General features: G+C 47.5%; 1 protein-coding gene across 1 annotated transcript in view; it reads left to right on the plus strand.

Moving 5' to 3' along the window:
• CRKL (CRK like proto-oncogene, adaptor protein) overlaps positions 1–12,910 on the plus strand; it is a 30,305-nt gene that overhangs the window by 10,370 nt on the left and 7,025 nt on the right. Inside the window, exon 2 of the mRNA XM_047760350.1 lies at positions 2,160–2,625. Within this exon, the coding sequence (XP_047616306.1) occupies positions 2,160–2,625 (466 nt within the window). The remainder of the gene's footprint in view (positions 1–2,159; positions 2,626–12,910) is intronic.

The raw sequence follows: 12,910 nt of genomic DNA on the forward strand, positions 1-12,910 counted from the left end.
CCCATCCTGGTGCAGCGGAAATGAATCTGACTAGCATCCTTGAGGATGCAGGTTCGATTCCCTGGTCTTGGGTGAGTTAAGGATCCGGCTTGCTGTGAGCTGTGATGTAGGTTGCAGATGTAGCTCGGATCTGGCGTTCCTGTGGCTGTGGTATAGGCTGGCAGCTGCAGCTCCAATTTGACCCCTAGCCAGGGAACCTCCATATGCCATGGGTGGAACCCTAAAAAGACAATAAATATATATATATTTTTATATAGAGAGAGTAACTTTTTAGGTCATTTACTGTGTGGAGGAAAGAAAGAGAATGGATATGATCTGATGGAATATAAACCACTGTGGTCAGTGGTTAATCGGGCAAATGACCTACCCCAGCATTCTCTTCCAGGCTGTTCTAGAACTGGGCTCTGATGAGGTTCTGCTGCAGGCATTGCCCCCCAAAGAGGTGAAGCCTAGGGTTGTTACTCTAATGCAGATTTTGTGCTCCAAAGAAGTTTTGGTTGGGGATGCTGATGGCAAAATAGTTTTCTCCAAAACTTCGCTATTTGGAGTTCCTGTGACGCAACGGGTTCAGCAGTGTCTTGAGAGCACTGGGATGCAGGATTGATCTCCATATGCTGTGGGGCAGCCAAAGCAGGGGAAAAAAAAGACTTAGCAGTTCTCGTCTTGGCACAGCGGAAAAGAATCTGACTAGGAACTATGAGGTTGTGAGTTCAATTCCTGGCCTTGCTCAGTGGGCTGAGGATCTGGTGTTGCTGTGAGCTGTGGTGTGGGTGGCAGACACGGCTCATATCTGATGTTGCTGTGGCTGTGGTGTAGGCCAGCAGCTGTAGATCCAATTGGACCCCTAGCTTGGGAACCTCCATATGCCTCGGGTGCAGGCCCTGAAAAAAAAGAGGGGGGGGACTTTATGTATTCGTAGCTTTTCAGAATATTTTTTAGGTGTTGGGGTGTTGCTTTTGTAACTGATGCTGGGCATTCGTTCCACATCGGCAGGGGTAACTCACAGTGGATTTCAGCAAGGATTGTGGTGCTTGGGAAGACCTCTCACCTAAGAGCTTTTCATTGAAAACCTGTTTTCATTTTGAGGCTCAGCTGATGATTCCTGTACAAGACGCAATATGGATTATTTTTTTTTTTTAATTATAATGCAGATATATACTCCCTTTTCTGGTCTTTGTATTTTGAGTGTCACGGAGGCCTTCGTCATCTTCTCTCTGAGTGTTCAGGGAAGTGTGCAGGATGCACACCATAGATTAGGACTAGGAGGAAGAATGTGGTAGTTGTGACAGCGGCCTACGGAAGGTGGCAGCTGAACTCACTGCAAATTTAAAAGTAAATTCTGGAGTTCTTGTCGTGGCGCAGTGGTTAACGAATCTGACTAGGAACCATGAGGTTGTGGGTTCGGTCCCTGCCCTTGCTCAGTGGGTTAACGATCCGGCGTTGCCGTGAGCTGTGGTGTAGGTTGCAGACGCGGCTCGGATCCCGCGTTGCTGTGGCTCTAGCGTAGGCTGGTGGCCACAGCTCTGATTAGACCCCCTAGCCTGGGAACCTCCATATGCCGCAGGAGCGGCCCAAGAAATAGCAAAAAGACCAAAAAAAAAAAAGTAAATTCTAAAAAAAAAAAAGTAAATTTGGACCAGGTGTTTGTATGTGTATACAAAAGGTTCCTATAAAACAGTGTTATTGTGAGGGTGGAGGGTATACTATGCACCTGATGTGATTTTATTTTAAAATTTTTAAAAAAATTTATTTTTAATTTTTGTCTTTTTAAGGCCACACCCGTGGCATATGGAGGTTCCCAGGCTAGGGGTCCAATTGGAGCTGCAGCCGACAGCCTGCGCCATAGCTCATCACAACACTGGATCCTTAACCCACTGAAGCAAGACCAGGGATTGAACCCTCGTCCTCATGGGTACTAGTCAGGTTCATTAACCACTGAGCCATGACAGGAACTCCCTGACGTGATTTTAAAAGGCATTTTCAGGATACTAATTTCTGCATTACAAACTACAGAAAATCAGAGTGTGGCAGAACCTGGCTAATTTCTGAGGATGTGGAGGGGAATATAGTTCATTACAGAGTTAAGTGGTTTGTTAAAAGTCTGACAAGCACTGGCATGGAAGATTTTTCTCTTAGAGCACTTTTCTTTTTCTCTGAAGGTATCCAAGCCCACCAGTGGGCTCTGTGTCAGCACCCAACCTGCCCACAGCGGAAGAAAATCTGGAGTATGTACGGACTCTCTATGATTTTCCTGGGAATGATGCCGAAGACCTGCCCTTTAAAAAGGGTGAGATCTTGGTGATAATAGAGAAGCCAGAAGAACAGTGGTGGAGTGCCCGGAACAAGGAGGGCCGGGTCGGGATGATCCCTGTCCCTTATGTGGAAAAGCTCGTGAGGTCCTCACCACTTGGAAAGCATGGGAATAGGAATTCCAACAGTTACGGAATCCCAGAACCTGCTCACGCGTATGCTCAGCCTCAGACCACAGCTCCTCTGCCTGCCGTTCCCAGTACTCCTGGGGTGACGGTCAACCCTCTGCCATCCACGCAGAATGGACCTGTCTTTGCAAAAGCAATCCAGAAAAGAGTGCCCTGTGCATATGACAAGACCGCCTTGGCATTAGAGGTAAAATCTACTAAGGGTGGTTTTTGGGTCCTTTGACACTCAGTTTTCGTTTTCATTTTAATTTTGTTTCTGCAAAATCATGACTACTCATTTAAGGTTAAATTCATGGCGATAGGAGAATTGGGTGATTTTGAGGACCCACTCGGTTCTTCCTCCTTCCCTAGCCCTTGTTTCTCCCAAGTCAGCCACCCTGCTGTTTTCTGCTCCCAGACCCTCAGGTTCAGTCTCAGAGTAGTTGATTTTTTTTCCAATAAGGAAAAGTAATGATTAAGAAAGACCCATGACCTAAGGGAGGAAATCAACATAGAGATTGACACATGGCCATGTGTACATTTCCATATTTTTAACATTCTGATCAGTTAAGGAGAAATATGAATGTCATCAAATTCCTCTTCACTTAGGCAAAGGATAATTTTTTTTTTTGCCTTTTCTAGGGCTGTTTCCATGGCATGTGGAGGTTCCCAGGCTAGGTGTCAAATCAGAGCTGTAGCCACCAGCCTACACCACAGCTACAGCAACACCAGATCCAAGCCGCGTCTGCGAGCTACACCATAGCTCACGGCAACGCCAGATCCTTAACCCACTGAGCAAGGCCAGGGATCGAACCCGGCAACCTTATGGTTCCTAGTCAGATTTGTTAATCACTGTGCCACAACGGGAACTCCGGCAAAGGATAATTTTTAAATGTCTCAGACCTTATTTGAGATTTTGTAAATCACATAGCATGAAATAGAACTTGAACATTTTAATCACCAAGTCATGTTCTTCTAACTAACAGGAGTTGCCTTTTACGAAGCAGGGTCAGGGGAGGGTTGGCTCTCGCAGGGCTTAGTATGTCACTGTGGCTTGCCTAAACACAAGTCCTGAAGCCAGTGTTGATGAACTTCCAGGAAAGGGATATTAATTGCAGAAGGTAAAGTTTTGGTAAGACATCTGATAAGCCCCACAGTGACCCTGTATGAGCACAAGCCCCATGGTGGGCCTGGAGACAGAAGATCTGAAAAATAGAATAGATTTTTTTTTTCTTTTTAGGGCTGAACTGCCGCATATGGAAGTTCCCGGACTAGGGGTTGAAGGTTGAATTGGAGCTGCAGCTACCTGCCAATGCCATAGCCACAGCAATGTGGAATCTAAGCCACAGCTCACTGCAGTGCCGGATCCGTTACCCACTGAGTGAGACCAGGGATCAAGATACCTGCTTCTTCCTGGATACTCATTGGGTTCATTGCCACTGATCCACAACAGGAACTCCTGAAAAATAGATTTTTAAAATTCATATTTTTAGAGGAATACTCCCATATATTTCTTCTGTTATTTTTGCTGATGTATAAAATACATAAAGCAAGGCGGGCCCTAAATATTACTGTGTTAGAATATGGGATTGGTGTCACAATTCCTAGTTCTTTCATTCATGATAACTTATGAAAATATTTTGTGAACCACACAATGCAATGCAGGTATCATTATTACAGGATGACAGTTGTATGCTCTTCCTTAGTAGCACACATAGCCTCTATGCTGGAGAGACTGATGTTTTGTTATCACCTCTCCTCTGTGCTCACCCTGAGGACAGGGCACAGAGAGGTGGGGGCAGCCTGGGCCCAGCAGAAGGGTGATGTGACAGGGCTGCCCTCAGACGAAAAGTTAGCTGTAATTTTCTTTTTTTTCTTTTGTCCTTTTAGGGCTGCACCAGTGGCATATGGAGGTTCCCAGGCTAGGGGGTCTAATCAGAGCTATAGCCGCCAGCCTACGCCACAGCCATAGCAGTACCAGATCCGAGCCGTGTCTGCGACGTACACCACAGCTCACGGCAGCGCTGGATCCTTAACCCACTGAGTGAGGCCGGGGATCGAACCTGCAACCTCATGGTTCCTAGTTGGATTCGTTTCCGCTGAGCCACGATGGGAACTCCAATTTTTTGTCACTGGATCCCCAGGGTTTTTTGGGACCAAGAGTTATATCCAAGTGAGCTACACCTGCAGGCTTGTTTCAGAGCCTCTGATTGCTTCTCCTATTCGTGTTGGCTTAGAGGAAAGAGCGTTGAGGCCTGTGGCAGGAGCCAGGTCTGGGGAGGCGCTTCCCAGTGGAAGGACAGTAAAGGAACCAGGGCAGTCTCCCTTAGCAGATAGAGGCCATCTGGCTTTCTTATCCCCACGCAGACCTGCTCCTGCATGGCTGCCCACCGGAGCACCCCAGAGTAACTTGGGATGCTCTGGGCTCTAAATACCTTCCAGTTTGCTGAGTAGTTTCAGCCTTTGGGGGCATTTCCAAGTCTGTAGTCTCTTCATGGGTGAGTTGGTGTGACTCCCTGACTCTTGGGGTCCAGGCTCCCAGTCCAAATTCCAGACCTGGAGTTCCCATCATGGCTTGGAACCTGACAAATATCCATGAGGACGAATCTGACAAGTATCCATGAGGACACAGGTTCGATTCCTGGCCTTGCTTGGTGCGTTAACCATCTGGCGTTGCTGTGAGCTGTGGTATAGGTCACAGATGTGGCTCAGATCCAGTGTTGGCTGTGGCTGTGACATAGGCCGGCAGCTATAGCTCCAAATTCCCACCCCTAGCCGGGAACTTCTATATGCTGAGGGTGTGGCCTTAAAAAAAGAATTCCAAGTCCCATAAAGGAAGTCAAGAAGTAGGTGTTTACCTGAGCCAGGGTTTAAAGCCTCACTCCCCTTAGGATGCCTGCCTGTCCACCTGTGTTAGAAACTCACATTGCCTGTTTATTCCTTGGCGTGTGTGCACAGGGGGTTGTAGAAGGGATCACGTAGCGCCTGTGGGCAGGTACTAGGTGGGTGCCTTAGGGGGACAGGAGTGTGGTTAATCGAGTCTATTTTGAGATAACCCATATACTTGGCCATTACACAGCTCTTCTAGTCTCGGCCCTAGAGATAGGTCTCCCCACTTGAGCCTCCTCATGACATCAGCCCAGCCATGCAAGCCTCATGAAAGGCCTGCTTTAGGTGATTGGCCAAGAGGGTGTGGGTGGACCCAAGAAATATACCTTTACCAAATTCCACTTAGGATATTTCTGATTTTATATGTTTAAGTGAGACTTTTGGCTATGCCATAAGTATTTCTGTGAACTATGTTCTAAAACTGGTGCCTGTCTGATCCTATTAAAAACAACTCTCTTGAGACACTTGCAATTAGGTTACCAGGAAAAGTATTAAAATTAAAGAGATAAGTAGGACAAAATGTGCTGATAATCAGTGAGGCTTCATTACTCCCCATGAGACAGTATTACAGAGACGGGTGGTCCAGGTGAACTTGATTTTCAGAATTAGTTCAGACTTTTTTTTTTGGTCTTTTAGGCCCACACCCGTGGCATATGTTAGTTCCTGGGCTAGGGGTCAAATTGGAACTACAGCTGCTGGCCTTCGTCACAACAACATAGGATCCAAGCCACATCTGCCACCTACACTATAGCTCATGGCAAGCCGGATCCTTAACCCACCAAGTGGAGCCAGGGATCAGACCTGCGTCCTCATGGATATTAGTCAGATTCGTTGCCACTGAGCCACAGCAGGAACTCCCAGTTCAGAATCCCGCCCCCCCCCCAAGGAATCTTGGTTTTTGAAAGAACATTCCTGCATTTTTAATTTTTTTTTTTTTGCATTTTTAATTTTTTATTTTGCTTTTCAGGGCCATACCTGAAGCATAGGGAAGTTCCCAGGCTAGGGGTCTAATTGGAGCTACAGCTGCCAGCCCATGCTACAGCCACAGCAATGCCAGATCCGAGCCGAGTTCTCAACCAACACCCACAGCTCACAGCAATGCCAGATCCTTAACCCACAGAGCGAGGCCAAGGGTGGAACCCACAACCTCATGGTTCCTAGTCAGACTTGTTTCTGCTGCACCATGGCAGGAACTCCTCAAGAGATATTTTATTATTTTTGTCTTTTTGCCATTTTTAGGGCCACTCCCATGGCATATGGAGGTTCCCGGGCTAGGGGTCTAATCGGAGCCGTAGCTGCTGGCCTACGCCAGAGCCACAGCAACGCAGGATCCGAGCCTTGTCTGCAACCTACACTACAGCTCACTTGTCAGTTGGATTTGTTAACTGCTGAGCCACAATGGGAACTCCTCAAGAGATATTTTAAAATCAGTCTTTGGGAGTTCCTGTTGTGGCGTAGTGGAAATGAATCCTACTAGGAACCATGAGGTTGCACGTTCGATCCCTGAACTTGCTCAGTGGGTTAAGGATCTGGAGTTGCTGTGATTTGTGGTGTAGGTTGCAGACAAGGCTCATATCCCACGTTGCTGTGGCTGTGGCACAGGCCGGCAGCTATAGCCCCGATTTGACCCCTAGCCTGGGAACCTCCATGTGCTTCAGGTGCAGCCCTAAAAAGCAAAAGATAGATAAATAAAGTTAGTCTTTGATTAGACACTCTGCTCTCTTGCTCACCTTTTTTCCAGAAGTGAATTGATTCTTGGGGTTTGGTTTGAAAGGGAACCCTCAGTGCTTGTGCAAGGTGAATTAGGGCAGGGTGTCCCCATTCCTGGCACGCAGCAGAATTCTCCTCTGCCCTGGTGGAGTGGAGCTGGAAGGGCTCCTGGGAAACAAGTCACATCTTAGGAGAACATTCTCAGGTGGAGGGTTGTGGGGGGTTTCGACCTTTCCAAAGGTAGATTGGCAGAAGAGAATGGTGCAGGAGTGATGGTGTCATTACCGAACACCATGTGCTCCAGATGTGTCCTTTGACACAGTGGAGATCACTGGCCTGCATTCAGATCCCAGCTGTTCCTGGTGTGATCTTGGGCACATTTCTTAAATTCTCTGAGTCTGAAAGGCAGCCTGGCTCTGCAAGTTGATGTACATCTCTTCATTATTTATCTGTTCGTGTAACCAACCTGTGAGTGGTGCCGTGTAGGGTCCTGCCACCAAGGAGCTCACCACCTGGTGCCAGATTAGAGGCAGAAACCAGCAGTGTGGTGAGTGATCTGATAACACAGAATCAGCTGGAGTGTGGGTAGGTGCTGGTCTGGGAAGGCTACCCGCAGGAGGGGTCACCCTTGAAAGGCGTTTTGAAGGATAAATAAAAAGGGAAGAGCTTGTGTGAACAGGACTGCACTCCATGCCGCTGCAGACTGGTGGGAGTGCTAGATCTGTTGGGCAGAGGGCAAGAGCATGGGAAGTGAGCCATTACCACGTCACCAAAGGGCTCAGCTGAGGGGATTAACACTTTTCTTTCACCAAGGCTTGCCAGAGATGCCCACAAATTAGCACTCACCCTCTTAAGGACTCTGGTCATGGCTCCTGGGCCCCTCCTTCACCCTCTGTGTTTGACCTTGTGTCACTTGTCCTTAATGGCATATAGTATTAGGAATTCTGTACCTAAGGTAACATTTTTTTCTTCTAGCATATCATATTCTCATTGGGTTGTGAATTAGAAATTACTCTTAAAGGGGTTTTGTTCCTCTTTCTTAATATGTAAATGGGTGAGAATACCATGAAATCCTGGCCCTAGTGTGGTTCAGACAAGGCCTGTCCTAGCCTTGTTGCTATGCTGACCTCAGGGTTCTGTATATGGTAATAATGGCTGTTGTGTAAGAACCGTCAGTGAGGGGCTTCAGTGTTTTAGTCAGTCCTCACAGCTGCCCCATTTTATTCACTTAGAACTTGACTCTTCTGTAATTTATTGACAGCCTCACAGTTGGCATGTGGCAGAGCTGGGACTCAGCCCACAGTCTGTCTTTCAATAGCTTTATTGAGATATAAATCACATATCATGCAATTTACCCACTTAAAGTGTACAACTCAGTGGTTTTTGGCATGTTATTCATTTTTTTTAAATTGTGATGAAACATGTATAAGAAAATTTTAAGTGTACAATTCAGTGGCATTAATTGCATCCACGGTGTTGTGCAACCATCACCACTATTTCTAAAACTTTTTCATCACCCCAAATAGAAACTAACCATTAAGTAGGAACTCCCCACTGCCCCTCTGAGGCCCTGGTGACTTCTAGTCTTCTTTTCTACCTGGATACATTTGCTTGTTCAAGACACCTCATGTAAATGGAACCACACAGCATTTGTCCTTTGGATTGAGCTTAGCATGATCCTTCAAGGTTCATCTGTGTTGTAATGTGTATCTTCATTCTTTTTATGGCCAAGTAAAATTATTTTTTATGGATATACCACACTTTGTTTATCCATTCTTTGCAGGAGCGGGGGGCGGACTGTGCCTGCAGCATATAAAAATTCCTGGGCCAGGGGTCAAACCCAAGCCACAGAAGTGACAATGTCAGAGTTCCCATTGTGGCTCAGCAGTAATGAATCCGACTAGTATCCCTGAGAACACAGATTCAATCCCTGGCCCTGCTCAGTGGGTTAAGGATCTGATGTTCCTGTGGCTATGGTGTAGACTGGCAGCTGTAGCTCTGATTCAACCCCTAGTCTGGGAACTTCCATATGCTGTAAGTGTAGCCCTAAAAAGACAAAAAAAAAAAAAAAAGAAAGAAAGAAAAAATGGCAATGCCAGATCCTTAACTTGCTGTACCACAAGGGAACTCCTGGAATTGCATTCTTTTTTTTTTTTGCTTTTGCTATTTCTTTGGGCCGCTCCTGTGGCACATGGAAGTTCCCAGGCTAGGGGTCTAATCAGAGCTGAAGCCATCGGCCTACGCCAGAGCCACAACAACGAAGGATCCAAGCCACATCTGCAACCTACATCACAGCTCACAGCAACGCCGGATCGTTAACCCACTGAGCAAGGGCAGGGACCGAACCCGCAACCTCATGGTTCCTAGTCGGATTCGTTAACCACTGCGCCACAACGGGAACTCCTGGAATTGCATTCTTAATTGCTCTTTACTGGAATAGAGAAACACAGCTGCTATTGTGTGTTGATCTTATACCCTGTAATTTCTGTTGTGTTTGATTAGCTCTAATAACTTTCTTCTGGAATCTTCCTATCTATAGGATCATGTCGTCTGCAAATGGAGATGATTTTACTTCTTCCTTTCCATTGCCCATATTCTCTTGCATCACAGGATGCCTTCAACCCCTGACTCATCCTAAAATAAAATCCCTGTGTTCTCATAAGAAAAAAATTTTTTTTCCTGCCTTTTTACCATTTCTTGAGCCGGTCCTGCAGCATATGGAGTGTCCCAGGCTGGGGTCGAATTGGAGCTGTAGCCGCTGGCCTACACCAGAGCCACAGCAACTCGGGATCCGAGCCACATCTGCAACCTACATCACAGCTCATGGTAACGCCGGATCCTTAACCCACTGAAGCAAGACCAGGGATCGAACCTGAAACCTCATGGTTCCTAGTCAGATTCGTTAACCACTGCACCATGATGGGAACTCCCTTTTTTTATTATTATTATTATTTTTAGAAATGTTAATCAGTAAATGGCCCTCTTGAACTAACTTCTGCCTGAAGGACAATGGAAATTTTAAAGAAAAGACAGGTCTTCAAAAATAAAACTAATGAGTCATAAGTCAGGGTGTCAGGGTGTCATAAGTCAGGGTGAGACCACCTGCTTGCAACTCAGAGTGTGTGGACAGGGAGGGGCTGATTCAGGTGCAGTGCACCAAGCACACATGAGTGGTGTAAAACGAGACAGAGGGCCTGGGTAGCTCCACGAGATGGCTGCTCATTCTGTCTGGGTCCTTCCAGGGCCTGGTACTGAATACTTGGCATGTTTTAAATGAGTGAACAAGTGAAAGCCGTAGATGGCAGGGTGAAAACTGCCTGATACGGTTTTGCTTTGTTTTATATCTTTTTTTTTTTTCTTTCAATTTTTTGCTTTTTAGGGCTGCACCCGCAGCATATGGAGGTTCCCAGGCTATGGGTCTAATCGGAGCTGCAGCTGCCAGCCTATGCCACAGCCACAGCAACTCCAGATCCAAACCTGTATGCAACCTACACCACAGCTCGCGGCAACACCGGATCCTGGACCCACTGAGCAAGGCTGCGTATTAGACCTGAATCCTTATGGATACTAGTCGGATTCGTTTCCACTGCGCCACAACGGGAACTCCCTGTTTTATATCTTTCTTTGAGCTATGGACCCCTTTGATAAACTGGTGAAATCTGTAGAATCTCTCCAGAGAAACAGCATACATTAATGCATTTACGTTCAATCCTGCATATGCTTTCAGGATGTTCTTGAGACCATATGTCACTCATGTTGGGACTTGTGATTCCTCTGAGACTTGTTTTCGCTTCTAATCTTAGTTTACATGCCCTGGGAGAGTGCAGTCTCAGAACAACAGTTTTGAGAGGAGAGACAGCTGCTGTGGCCGCCAGTGCCTGAGCCCTCCCAGGCCTGGGCTGCTCTTTGAATCAGGTGCCAGGAGACACACAGTAGAGTTTCCAGGGCTGCTGTTCAGTCAGGGCGGGTGGGGCTCCAGGAGGCCCAGCCTCAGGAAATGTCCCCATCCGTATAAGTCTTCCTTCTCCTGTTGCCCCCATTGCACACAGGAGGCCTGGGCACGCCTGGCTTGAGCATTGAGTGCCCCCTGCTGTAATGGCGCTTCTTGTCACAATGAGGGTTATCGTAAAGGCCAGTTAGTAGAGAACAGTGTATAAGGGATGTGGTCTCAGGTACTGGTTGGGTCACCTGTATCTTCCAGGGTTTGGGGGGTTCTTGAACCAGGTTAATATCCAGCAACTTTCAGACTGACCTGCCTTCCAGAGTGAGCGCTGCTTTGGGCTCAGACCTTGAGGGGCCCTGTACTAGCCACAGAGAGGAGCAGCACAGTGACTGTGAAGCCGTCAGCTGGCTGTTGGAAGGGCCCAAGCCCAGGTGCTCTTCAGCACAGCAGGGTAAGGAGCCAGTCTGCACCTGGGCCTGTCACCGTGGGCAGCAGGCAGTGTGCTGGAACCAAGGTGTCCTCTGTGGAAAGGGCCCTGGCTCTGAGGGGTGACGGGCTATGTTTCAATGTGTGAAGTGAGCTGTCAGAAGTTTTCTGAGTGGCACCTGATCACTCTGCTGCTCAGGATCCCTTGGTCCATGTAGTTGTCCTCACCCCTGTGCTCTGCAGCACTGAACCAGTACTGCTTCTCTGCCACTAACTGCTCATTGCATCGTTTTTTGATCTCTTTGAACTGATTAGGTAGGTTCATCCAGTGAGTATCCTGTAAAGATCCTCAGAGTCAGGGGTTAATTGGTAGGCATGAGAGTTGAATGTTCTGGCAGTGTCCAGCATTGACCTGCCTTCTGCAACCTCCCTTTGTCTTCCTCAGCTGCCTCCCCCAGTTTCCAGGCTTGTCTCTCACCTCCTTTCTCTCTAATATGACAGCTTTCCCATCCCCTTGGCTTAACTGACAGGGTGAAAACCCACTTTAGTATAGTACTTCTCTATGCTGGTTCCAGTTCTTCCTGGAATTCGGCCAGCGTGTGGTGAGCAGCTGGGTGGGGGCATGATTCCAGGGATGGAAGATGGGTTCTTTTCAGTTATCCCCATTCCAATAACAGCCACCATTGTTTTCCCCCTCATCTTTTTAGGGCCGCACCCGTGGCATATGGAGGTTCCCAGGCTAGGGATTCAGTCAGAGCTGTAGCTGCCAGCCTACACCATAGCCACAGCAACGCGGGATCTGAGCTGTGTCTGCGACTTATATCACAGCTCACGGCAACGCCAGGTTCTCAACCTACTGAGCGAGGCCAGGGATTGAACCTGCGTCTTCGTGGATGCTAGTCAGATTCAGGAACTCCAACAGCCACCATTTACTTATGGGTGTACTGGTTAACAATCCCATTCAGTTTAATTATTGCAAGAATTACTTCCTTTAATTACTGCAAGAATCTTTCAAAGTCAAAGGAAACTGAGACTTGGGCAACTTGAGTAGTTTGTCACAGCTATGTAGCCACTAAAAGTGGCAGAACCAGGCAGGACTCTGGTCAGCCCTTCCTCACTCCAAAGGTCATAGCATGAATCACCACAGGCCCCACCTTACACCTGCTTTAAGCAGACAGGCGAGATTGCTCACATCCTGTGGTTGCAGGTCTTGGATCTTAGTTTTAGGTGTGTCCTGTGCACACAGTGGCTGCCGCCTGGAGGCCCTTTCTACACATTGTGGGCATATGCAACTTGATGGGTGCTTCTGAGGGGGCAGGGGTTGTCCTGTGGTCATCAGGGTTGCTTGTGTGTCTTCAACTGTGAAAGACGAGCAGAGGCCCAAAGTTTCTTAGGATCAGCTTGGCAATTCTGGGCAATAGCCTGGAGCGTGATTTTTAGCGTTATAAGTTGTGAAGTTATGTAATCACATTTCCAGCACTGCATGTCCTCGGGTCTCATGTAGAGTCTGGATCTGGGGATGAGT

The sequence above is a fragment of the Phacochoerus africanus genome, chromosome 15, assembly GCF_016906955.1.
Source record: "Phacochoerus africanus isolate WHEZ1 chromosome 15, ROS_Pafr_v1, whole genome shotgun sequence".
Classification (NCBI taxonomy): domain Eukaryota; kingdom Metazoa; phylum Chordata; class Mammalia; order Artiodactyla; family Suidae; genus Phacochoerus; species Phacochoerus africanus.